The sequence below is a fragment of the Rhincodon typus genome, chromosome 2 (genome assembly GCF_021869965.1).
Source record: "Rhincodon typus isolate 14 chromosome 2, sRhiTyp1.1, whole genome shotgun sequence".
Classification (NCBI taxonomy): Eukaryota; Metazoa; Chordata; class Chondrichthyes; order Orectolobiformes; family Rhincodontidae; genus Rhincodon; species Rhincodon typus.
In genome coordinates this window covers 41,725,245-41,737,742 of record NC_063333.1, presented here as the reverse complement: position 1 = coordinate 41,737,742, position 12,498 = coordinate 41,725,245, and the positions used below count along the sequence as shown (strand labels likewise).

At 39.2% G+C, this 12,498-nt stretch overlaps 1 protein-coding gene across 1 annotated transcript in view; it reads left to right on the top strand.

Annotated features, from left to right (window-relative positions):
- Positions 1 to 12,498, top strand: part of LOC109926748 (MAM and LDL-receptor class A domain-containing protein 1) — a 357,436-nt gene that overhangs the window by 53,546 nt on the left and 291,392 nt on the right. Inside the window, exons 8-10 of the mRNA XM_048606938.1 lie at positions 3,876 to 4,033; positions 4,671 to 4,763; positions 6,887 to 7,094. Coding sequence (XP_048462895.1) covers positions 3,876 to 4,033; positions 4,671 to 4,763; positions 6,887 to 7,094 — 459 coding nt within the window. The remainder of the gene's footprint in view (positions 1 to 3,875; positions 4,034 to 4,670; positions 4,764 to 6,886; positions 7,095 to 12,498) is intronic.

Below are 12,498 nucleotides of genomic sequence, written 5' to 3'. Positions count from 1 at the left end.
CTGCTCTCTGCATGTACCAACCAATCCAGCCTTCTGGTTGCCATCCATTTTAACTGCCCCTCCCACTTCCCTCGTGACATGTTCGTTCTTGGCCGTCTCCACTGTCGGAGTGAGGCCAAACGTAAATTGGAGGAACAACACCTCATATTTCGCCTTGGGAGCTTATAGCCCAATGGCCTGAATATTGTCATCACCAGCTTCAAAATATTTCCTCTCCCAACCTGTCCATCTTCCAACTTACCTATCCACTCCACCCTTCCCACTGACCAACCACAATAACCCCCTACCTGCAGCAGCAGCTTCAAGATCTCTCCACCCCCCACCTGTCCTTCTTCCTACTCATCTATCCACTCTACACGTCCTGCTGACCAACCACAATAACCCACTACCTGCTTCCACCTATCTCCATCTCACCTCCCCTCTCCCCAGCCCCACCTCCCCTCCCTCTATTTATTTCTGGCTCCACTCCCCCTCCCCAGATCCGACGAAGGGTTTCGGCCCAAAACATTGACTTCCCTGCTCCTCGGATGCTGTCTGACCTGCTGTGCTTTTCCAACTCCACATTTATTGACCCAAACTCCTTGAAGAGTTAATTTACAGGCTGTAGAGGAAATTTTCACATCTTAGAATGCGAGGAGATGTGGACCACATTTTGTGCACTTTAGTTGGGAGGACAATGGAATAGAACAGAGAAATTAGAAAAGTATAGCACAGGAACAGACCTTTTGGCCCACCATGTTTGTTTCAATCATGATGCTGTTCTAAATCAATCACATCTGACTGCACATGATCAATCTCCCTCCATTCCCTGCCTCCACATGTGTAAATATCTCTTAAACACTGCTATCATATCTTCTTCTACCACCTCCCTGACTGCACAGTCCAGGCACTTACCACCCTCTATGTAAAAAATTGCCTCAGGGATCTCCTTCAAAATTTCCCCCCCTGAGTTTAAACAAATGCCCCATAGTTTTTTGACATTTCAACCCTGGGAAAAAGATTTTGACTGTCCACCTTATCCATACTTCCCATAATTTTATAAACTTCTATCAGGTCACCCCTTAGCAACCAAAGTTCTAGCAAGAACAAACCAAGTTTGTCCAATATCTCCTTATAGCTAACAAACTCCAAGCCAGGCAACATCTTCCCAAACCTCATCTGCACCCTCTACAAAGCTTCCACATCCTTCCTATATTGTAGTGACCAGAACTGCATACAATACTCCAAATATGGCTTAATTGAAGTTTTATAAACATACAACATGACTTGCCAACTTCTATACTCAGTGCCCTGAACGATGAAGACAACCATCCCATTGGCCTTCTTTATCACCGATTGCGTTGCTACTTTCAGGGAGCTATGGACTTGCACCCCAAGATCTTTGTGTATATCAATGCTCGTAAAAATCCTGCCATTTACTGTAACTTTCTCCTTGCATTTGACCTCCCAAAATACATTATGTTATACTTGTCCAGATTAAACTCCATCTGTCATTGCTAAATTTCTAACTGATTGCTATCCTGCTGCATGTTTTGATAACGTCCCTCACTACCCACAACTCCCATTAATTTTCATGTTGTCTGCAAACTTACTAAGTAGGCCCCCTACATTTTCTTCCAAATCATTCATATATAATGCAAACAACAAACGTCCTAGTACTGATACTTGCAGAACACAGGTCACAGACCCTCTAGTCAGAAAAATACCTTTCCACAACTATCCTATATCTAAATGGCCAATCCAATTTTGTATCCAATTTATAAAGTCACCATGGATCCCATGTGACTTAATTTTCTGAACCACCCTATGATGAAGGACGTTGGTAAATCCTTTAGTAAAGTCCATGTAGACAATATCCACTGCCCTAACCTCATCAATCATCTTCATCATTTCCTCAAAAAAACTCAATCAAATTTATGATACAAAGCCTCCCCAGTACAGAGCCATGCTGACAATCTCTAATAAGTCTACTCCATTATAATTTTCCTATCACTCATGTAAGACTCACCATTTTAATGACCTTACCTCAACAACTTTCTGAGGTACAGAATTCTAAAGGTGCACAACCTCTAAAAGAAATTGAACGTCTGCCCTAAAAGGTGACTTCCAATTTTAAAACTCCCAAGTTCTAGACTGACTTGTAAGGGGAAATATCATTTCCACATCCAACTTATCAAGAACATTCAGGACCTTTATGTGCTTCAGTCAAGTAGCTCCTCACTCTTCAAAACTCTAACGGAAACAAAATCAACCTGTCCAACCTATCATCATAAAACAACCCACTCATTCCAGCTATTAAGCAAGGAAAGGCCCACCATTCTGCTTGGCAATACCAAGCCTAGACATGGCTGGTATTATCATTGAGATTCATCCTCCAGAGTCAGTATCAACCAGGCACCAAGGTCCACTTCAGCGCAATTAGGGTCACTGCAGAGATGCAGACGAGGTGCAGGTTTGGGACACAGAAGTGGTCCGGGACGTAACTGCAAATCCAGTCCCAGATTTCTGATTAGGATGACCATTCCTAATTCAGGAACAAAGTTTTCGTGAAAGCTTAGGAAAATTAGGCTAGAGATGGCTGTTAAGTTGTGCTTCATGGAGAAACTGTGACCTCAAAAAAACATCTGGGCGAATTTACTCCTGCTAATAAACACAAAATATTGCTGTTTTCAGTTTATGGGCAAAAACTGGTCATTTTCTAACTCATCAGTGGCTAAGCAATACAGATAAAACAAAACTAAAGCCACCGTGAACCGGAATGAACCACTAGACAATGTTATTGAACCTAAAATGAATGAAACAACAATACTTTGTAGCTTATTTCCAGTAGTCTACTCATCAGAATCTTTCCAAAATGTCAAAAACAATAAAAGGAAGGATATGCAAGCTAAAAACAAACTGGCCTAAAGCCAATTGAAAGAAACTCTAAGAATTTGCAATTAAGTTAAAAGTGTTTATGAATGCATGGATAAGGCCCTTGTGGCAGAGTGGTAGTGCCCTACCTCCAAACCAGGAGGTCTGAATTCAAGTCTCACTTGTTCTCAGATGTGTCATAACATCTCTGAACAGTTGTCTAGAAAATGCCTACAAATGCATGGATTCTTCAAGGCCAGTATATTGTTGTTAAAGGTAAATTGTATTCGAAAATATAATAATTTTGTTTAAGAACTGATCATTTAAATAGGCAAAAGGAAAATAATAGATGTTTATAGATTTTCAGAAGACATTTGACAAGATGCTTCACAAGACAGCATGCTATTAACCCTTCATGTCTAGATGATAGAATCCAATAAATAAACTACCATTGACAAAAATTCTATCAAAGCCTTGATATCTTTTTCACTAGCCTTATGCATTAAAATGCAAAGAATGAGTCACCCATTTCCAGCAATATGAATCAGAGCAATTGGCAGCCAGGAATGATAGCCTAGGCTGAGTTTTCTGACTTCTGAACACTATTGATAGTAACATGTAGACTATTACAGCTGTATTAAAGTGTTAGTAGTTAGCAGAGGAATGGACGCTGGGAGTCAGTTTCCATTGGCTAGAGACCTCGACCTAGTGGTTATAGTTGCAGGCAAAAAGTTGGCCATTTAGGATTGGGATGAAGGGATTTTAAATGTTTGGGATGATCTACCCCAGACAAGTATGGATGGGATGCTCAATCAGGGCAGATGTTTAAGTTAATTAATTGACAGATTTTGGGCATTGAGAGAGTGAGGATGGTGCATGGGGTAGGACAGGGCAGTAGAGTTGATATGAAAGTTTATCCATGACGTCACTGAGAGGTGGAGCAGGCTTTTGGAGTTGCATGTTTCACTCCTGCTCCTAGTTGCAATGTTCTATGTAACATTCTCCGTTATTTTAATTCACAGGCCATTATATCTGGGTAGAAGCCAACAACATCACATTCTCACAGACGGCTTTCTTTAATAGTTCTGTCTACTACAACTCAGGACACAACTGTCGTTTTGAATTCTTCTACCAAATCAATGGCAGGAATGTACTCACAGTGTTATTGCAAACCCAGGAGGTGAGTCAAAGCAATGGCTATTTCACTTTGTGAATAAAAATGAACCTAGTATTGAAATTTGAGTACAAAAAAAAGTCCAAACTATCACAATATCCCCTTATTCCATATATTTCCAGAAACACACTTTGTGCTACATTCACATTGTTTTTTTTTAAAACAACAAAAGGGTGTTAAGTAGCTCTCTTTCATACATTTTAAATACTCGCTATTAAAATGACAACGGGCATGATTGCACAATAGAAATTTCATGTAATTCCTTATTGATGGAACAGTGGTAGGAAACTCAATTATCATATATTTGATATAATGGTCTTTTAACACCTTTGAATAAAGATTTGAACCATTAAATCAGTAAAAGAAACAGGTCCTATAGTTATGTTAAATAGTACAAAAAGCAATTTATATAAAAGTATAATCCAGTGCATTGACTAATTCCAAGAAACATCTCCAATGTGACTATGTCAAATATTCTTTTTTCCACAACACTGTTAACTCTGGTGCCAACTTCTGAACATAGATATAAAAAATATTAACACTCATTAGCTACCACATCAAAGAAAGCATGATTAACATTGTGCTCAATAATATGCCACTACCTCAGTGCCATTTTCAAATATTTTCTTCTCGTACCCTCCAGGGAGAAATAATACTGTGGGAAGAACAGACACCAACTGAAAACCAATGGATCAGAGGGGAAGTGCAGTATCGTACTTGCCTAAGCCATTTTCAGGTATAGATTGTCTAACTTATTCACTAGAATGTTCACGTAGTGCTAAATTTTTGATGTTGCTGCTTGATAATATGCATTCTGCCATGCATTTCTGACAGAAATGTTCATCCATTTTCAATTGCAACTCACACCTGTTATGATTCGAGCATTGACATGAAACCTAAACTAATGAGAAACCCGATGTCTCAAGTGAAATGCAAAGCAATAGAAATTACATGACAGAAACAACCCAATTTATGCACATCCAGCTTACACATGCTCATGCTTATCAATATGATCCTCTATATCCCATATTAAATATATTTTATATGAATATTTCCCATACTTATGAACAGCTACATTGCATTGCCCTGCGTTGTGTTCCATCTTGCGTACAAATCAACTTGTGAACGGACTCAGGAATGGAAGGTGAATATATTAGCTGTCAGGAAACCAGCATGGATTAGTAATTAATGAAATGGCTTTATGTCACGAACTAGCTCAATCTGAGAGACAGGAGTCTCTTTCTGCTCAGCAAATTACCAATATGGCACTGTGGAGCACAAAGACACCGTTGGTGTAGTTTGAGATACCATGGATACTTCAAAAGCATGCATTATAGTCAAGCCCAGAGCTCTGATACCTTTACTATTGAAATTCCTTCCCAAAGATACCACGGATACGCTTGCACAATGTCACCTCCTACTATCTGGAAGAAACCTGTTGAGTAAAAATTAAGAGCAAAGATGAATTTAATAGTACACACTGTGCTGTATATATTTTAGATTCCAGTTGCAGTAGATGACAGCTCAGCAACAGTCTCCTTTATGAATCAATAATGCATCATGTATCGCTTCATAGTGAACTTATGGTACAAGCTGTGCTGTTTCAAGAGGTATCGTATGAATGGATTCCTGCACCATTACTTCCTACTCTAAATAATCCTGCACTTTCTCATCTATGTCACTGCTCCCAGTTGTTCTATACCCCAAAGATAGGCCAAACTACACATAAATGCAATGCCTCAGTTCTGACGACAAGCAGAAACAGTCCGATAACAGTGAACTCTTGCAGAAATTCTTTCAGTTAAATAGCCGAAATCGAACTTGTTTTCAGAAGGCAAAATTTAAAATCCAGAAATTAACCACCATTCTAAAGGGCCAAAACGGCATCAATCATAGATGGAGGCAATGAACCTTTTACAAGCAATGCTGCATTGTCTTTGCTCGCTGTTCTGCCTGCTGTTTGTAATATAGCAGATTTATCAAGTATAGTGGAATAATGTCCCAACAAACATTCCATACTGAGGAATGAGCATGGACTGTCAGAAATCTATAGATTTGAAAGCAGATGAATGTGCCTGTTATTTTAAAAAAACATTGGGAAAAGTTCTGTTGGAAGACATATTCAAGCATCTGTGTAATCTGGCATGTATCCAACTTGTTAATTATATGTGGAACAGCTATTGCAATATTAATCAAAACAATTACAATAACGTGATTCAACAGTTTTAACTCTTAATGGAGTTGTTTAAATCTGTACCAGAGGGAACCCCTCTGCAAAATAATTACAGGGGCACTGAAATTGGGCAAGATGCTGTGGTCTGTGGCAAAGCAACAGCAAAAACCACTGAGCTAGCAGGAAACTGCTCATAAAGCCTTAGGGATCTTTGTAGTTCCCTTTCCTGAGACCAGGTTGTTTCTGGCATCAAGTCAAAGCACTCAGCAGCTAACAGCAAGCAGAGAAAACAGCAAATGACATTGACCTATTCTGACCCTCAATAAATAAAAAACACTGAATCCTGTCATGTTTAGTTTTCATTTCTTAGAGATACTGCAATAAATGAGCGGGAAATACACATTGGATTAAATTAGAAGTTAAACCATTATAAACTTTAAAATGATTCTTTAAAAATATGGACAATTTATTATAATGGAGACAATTGACATTCAGCAAATATAAACTTAATCTTCTAGAATCAATGAGGATCAATAAGTTTGTGTGCTTTTAAAACTACAGTCCCATCTCATTCAACATTGTAGAGCTGTTTCTAGGCTTTTTACAGTGAGAGTGGGAAGTGTAGTTATGCTTCAGTATAAAGCAATTGCAGTGTTTTACTGAGTTTTTTGTTATTATTTCTGCAGATTATACTTGTAGGCTTTGTTCAAAGCAGAGCAGGATTCTTGGCCCTGGATAGTCTACAATTCCATGACTGTGAAGAGACAATTTTATCAGGATCCTGCCCACCTTCAACATTTACTTGTGGAACTGGTCACTGCACTCCTATGAATTCAGTTTGCAACTTCCAGGCTGACTGTTGTGATGGTGCTGATGAAGACAAAATAATCTGCTGTAAGTGCCTCACATTTCTGGGTCAGCAAATAAATGTTCGCTTTTCATTGGTTTCAACATTTCAATCTATGAAAATACGCTTGAATGTTTTATCAGGACTGTTAGACTTGATATGAAAATGTATGGAAATGTGCTGATTGCATGTTCAGCACTGAATTATGCAAATTTCTCTTCATGGAAGCACTTAGAGACAATATTTTCCACAAGTGCATAAATAGTGAATATTAAATATAGCACCATTTCCTGATTTTTCTCCATATTCACCCATCCATAAGTCTGCTGCTCATATATAGTTTTATGAACTTGTTTTGAGTAATGTACAGAGCAAAGTATAGGGAAATAAATTAATTATTGAAAATGCATTGCCATTATAATAACATTAGAATTATAGAATTCCCACAGTGTGGAAACAGGCTCTTTGGCCCAACACATCCACACTGACCCTCAGAGCATCCCACCAAGACCCATCCCTCTAATCTCAGTATCCCTGAACGCTACAGGCAATTTAGCATGGCCAATTCACCTAGCCTTCACATCTTTGGACTGTGGGAGGAAACCGGGCACCTGGAGGAAACCCACGCAGACACAGGGAAGAACGTGCAAACTCCACACAGACAGTTGTCCGAGGGTGATAACTGAACCCGGGTGCCTGGAACTGTGAGGCAACAGTGCTGACCACTGAGACACTGTGCCGCCTGGATAGGGCTGATGCAATGGTCATATTTGAATTCAGTTTGGATTGTTGGCAGATGCACTCGTCTGATAGCTACAGGGTCTGAGGTAGACATGTCTGATCACTGAGCTTCATTATGCCTTCAATATGGAGTTAGGCCACACATCTGCCATAATCTCATTGAATGGTGGAACAGGTTTTAGGGGCTGAATGGTCTAAACTTGTCTTTTCCTGTTCCTATGATCTCTCTGGTTGTAAATGCACAAAAACAGCTGATCTACAGATCAAGTCATTTGCTTCATCCAGCTGGTTTTATGAAACTGGACTGACATTCCTCAGTGTAACAAGTAAAGGCAAAATTGTATCTCAATGTTATTTATTGCATTGAAGGTGAACATTTGTAAATAGATATGCATTAATATATGCCTACGGATGTACAGAAATGAGTATAGAAAAATAAATCTTAGTAGAATGGAAAAGATTACACAGTTCATCTGATGAATGCTAAAATTATTACTCATCCTACCTCCCTGGCATTTCCATGCCTGCCTCCCTAAGCATTTTATTTCAGTGTATTCAATACACTAAATTCTTGCGCACTATCCTTCTTCTAATTTTGAGCTTGTGTAACCTGCTTCAGAATATGTGATGATCCAGAATATTTCTCCTGAGTATTCTTTCCTGAGTTTCAGCATAGTACTAGTTGGTTGCTTCAGTCTACACTTCCTCCAAATCTAGATATCCTTCCTGTACTTCAGTGAGTGCATCAGCCTTGGTTCTACCACTGACTTTTATAAATTCATTAGGTACATCTTTAACTCAGGATGGAATTTGGTTGAGTGGTGGCCAAGGCATTATGTGGCCTGAGGAATTTTTACTCCTGTGCCATTTTTGTAAAATATATTCATGAGAAGTGGACTTATCTCACTAGGACAGCACTTATTACCCAGCCCAATTTGCCATTGAAGTTAGGGATGAGTTGCCATCTTGAATCACTACGACAATACACCTGTACACAGGTACTGTGTTGTGATGAAATGAGGACCAGTGTTTTGACCTAGTGTCACTTAAGAAACAGTGACATAGTTTCAATTTGGGGTGATGTATGTCTTGGGGACAATTTTGCAGGTGATGGCACTCATTCTCATCTGCTTCCCTTGTTCTTCTGAGTGGTAGAAAAAATGAATGCTTAAGCTGGTGGATGGGGTGTCAATCAAGAGGTTGTTTTGTTCTGGACATGTTTTGAGGAGCTAGGACTTAAGTCACTCACCCCAAATTCCTAGCTTCTGACCTGCTGTTGTTGCCCCAGTATTTATTTTGCTTTCATTCTTTCAAGAATGTCAGTACCACTAGCAAGGACAGAATTTATTGTCTATCCCTAATTGCCCTTGAACTGATTGCTTGAGTCAGTGGACATTAAATTGAGGCCATGATGAAAAGAAAGGAAGATGTTGAAATCATTAGATTCTATCTATTTTCTTTATTCTTTCATGGGAAGCAGGCATCATTGCTAAAGTCAACATTTTTTACCTATCCCAATTGCCCTTGAACTGAGTTGGGTCAGTTCAGGGGGCTGGTAAGAGTTAATCATGGTTACTCTGGGTCTGCAGTCACATGTAGGCCAGAAAATTTCATTCCCTAAGGGATATGGTGGCCTGGTGGCTCAGTGGTTAGCACTGCTGCTTCACAGCACCAAGGACCTAGGTTCACTTCCAATGTTGGATGATCGTCTGTGTGGAGTTTGTAATTGTTGAGTGTAGGATGCAAGCCTGGAACAGGGATTGCCTACATTTTTCTAGTGAAGCTCACAGGCTTCTTCTGTCTACACTTGGAAAGTTAACAAAAGTAGGAAAGTCTACCTTTTCTGGATCTCTTCTAAGCTTAACTCCTCTTCCACTGTCATTGTAAACCTGTTCAAGACTAGCAGTTAGGTCTGACGAGTTAGTCTGAATTTACCTACTTAAAGAAGAACTTTATCAATTTCTGGTTGGAGACTCAACTGCTGAGAAAATAAATTTAAATTCTAGCCTTTTGGAATTGGTGTGGTTCCTGTACATGATATTAACATTGCTAATAGGTGGTTTTTATTTGTGGGCATGTTTTAAATCACCCATTTATTTGCTTTCAAAAGCAGACCATTTCACCTGCAAACTTTGTCTCCTTAAATGACAATTCTAGTCTGACTTCATATCTCGTTTTTCACCATTATTCCATCTTAAATTCCAAATGTCCATTTTACTTTCCTTATCTATGCTGAGTTTGACACCAAACACAATTATTGTTTCCATGTCTCTTTCCGAGTTGTTCCCTAACCTTGTTCAAACATTGGATTTTATGGAACATAAAAGAAATGTCAAATTGCTTGCCCTCCTCATGAGCTCTTCAACCATTTGGAAAAAGCAGTCTGCAGCCAGAAGGTGAATCAATGCTTCAGCTGCGACTCTAAATGGGAGAAGTGACAAGCACACAGATATCTAAAAATTGTCAAGGATTACTAATGTGCTCATCTTTAAAAAGATGCATGCACAGCTAGATTTACTGACAGTGATACACTTCATTAATTCCAGTGTTCAGCAAGTGTACCCGTCATCAATATAAGTCCATATTCCAGTTGATGTGACAGAAATAATTAACTATATTGCTGCCACATTTAATTATTTCTATGTTATATTTGTTTCTAGCCTTTTGTTTGCTCATATATTGTTCTCATTTTTCCATTGATCATTTTTAAAGTTAATTATGTAAAATTATTTGTTGTGTCTCTAAAAGTCAAATTTAATTTTTGACTTATATAACTCAGCCTCTTGTTAAAGCCTTTGATATGTTTTCACCTAACAGGTGTAGTATACAGAATTTCCCAGAATATATCAATAGCATTTAAGCAAGTCAAATGATAGAATGCTTGACTCTGAGCAAAAAAAATCTTGAGTGGCTTTTCAAAATTATTTGAAGAAAAGCTTGAGCAGGTATTTCAAGAGCTTCTTTCAAGTGAAATTTTATTGTTTTTTTTTAAAACGGAGAAGCATGCTGTGTGCCTAAGTGGAAAAAAAATGCAACAAACTGTTCTGATTACTTGTACCAGAGATAGTAGGAACTGCAGATGCTGGAAAATCTGAGACAACAAGGTGTAGAGCTGGATGAACACAGCAGGCCAAGCAGCATCATAGGAGCAGGAAGGCTGGCGTTTCAGGCCTAGATCCTTCATCTCATGAATGGCCCAAAATGTCAACCTTCCTGCTCCTATGATGCTGCTTGGCCTGCTGTGTTCATCCAGCTCTACACCTTGTTGTTCTGATTACTTTCCTGTTTTTCCCTTTGTTGATGTTTAGGGAATCTACATTTTTATGTAAACATGAAGCCCTAAATTTGAGAACATTCCCATATTTTTCTAATATACTCTGAAAGATATAATGAAAGATACTTATTCAAAATTATATCACCCCAAATTTTTAAGATATTAAGACACTTGTTACAGCAACAAAACTGGAGTAGCATCAAGACCATGCAAAATCTCTGATGTGGCTAACTCCATGATAATTGCCTGGAGAGTTGAAACTTCTGATGGCTAACTGCCTGAAGTTTCACACCCTCTTATAAAGTTCCATCTCTGAGTCAGAATCAAAGACTTCAGATGGTTCTGACTGACTCAAACCTTTCAGTTATTCAGAAACAATTAAAATATTAAAACCAATCTAATTCCTAGATAACTGTCAAACTGAACCCCTGACTCAATGAACCACTAACTACTTACCCACCGATATCCAAGGACCTGAACACCTCCATATCCCCGTCCCAACAAACCCCCTCCTCAACTCCCATTTCTGACTCAACTCTACCTCTGATCCAACACCACATACCAACCTGGACCCAACAGCCTCTCTTATAGACTTCACCTATCTGACCATTGCCCAGTGACTCACCCGTACATGATAATTCCTTACAATCTGACACTATCCCACTGATCTGCTAACCTCTCCACTGCCCACCCCTTTTGGACCTGACACTACCCCAACACAACTCCTCTGAACCGAACAAATCCATTTCCCCTCACCTATCTGCCCCCAACCCCTTTAAAAGTCTGCCACAAGAATCACCTATCCCCTCACCAAACCATCATGCTATTCTCCAATATTCATCTGCCACCCTACATTGCCAATCCCCTATTCTCCTCTCCCACCTGACACTCTGATCCCTCACCCATCTGGCACTCTGATCCCTCACCTACCTGGCATATAGAAACTTACATACGAGCATATAAATTAGAAGCAGGTGCAGGCCACTCAGCCTTTCAAAGCTACTTTGATAATCAATAAGGTCATGGCTAAATTGATTACTCCATTTTCCTGCCTACCTGCACTAATCTTTTATCCCCTTGCTTTACAAGAAACTATTTTGCCTTAAAAATATTCAAAGACTCTGTTTCCACTGCCTTTTGAGGAAGAAAATTCCAAAAAGACTCGCAACCCTGTGTGAAGATAAAAGTCTCCTCATTTCTGTCTTAAATGGGTAACTGTTTATTTATCCTATTCATAACTGGAGACCACAGGATATACTGTCCTCTACTATAACTACATTCTTCTGGCAGTTAATTTAAGGGAAATATATTCTTGGTTTCTCATGACTTGTTGGATACACTTGAAGTCATTTAGCAATGTCCCAGAGATAGTAGGAACTGCAGATGCTGGAGAATCTGAGATAACAAGATGTAGAGCTGGATGAACACAGCAGGCC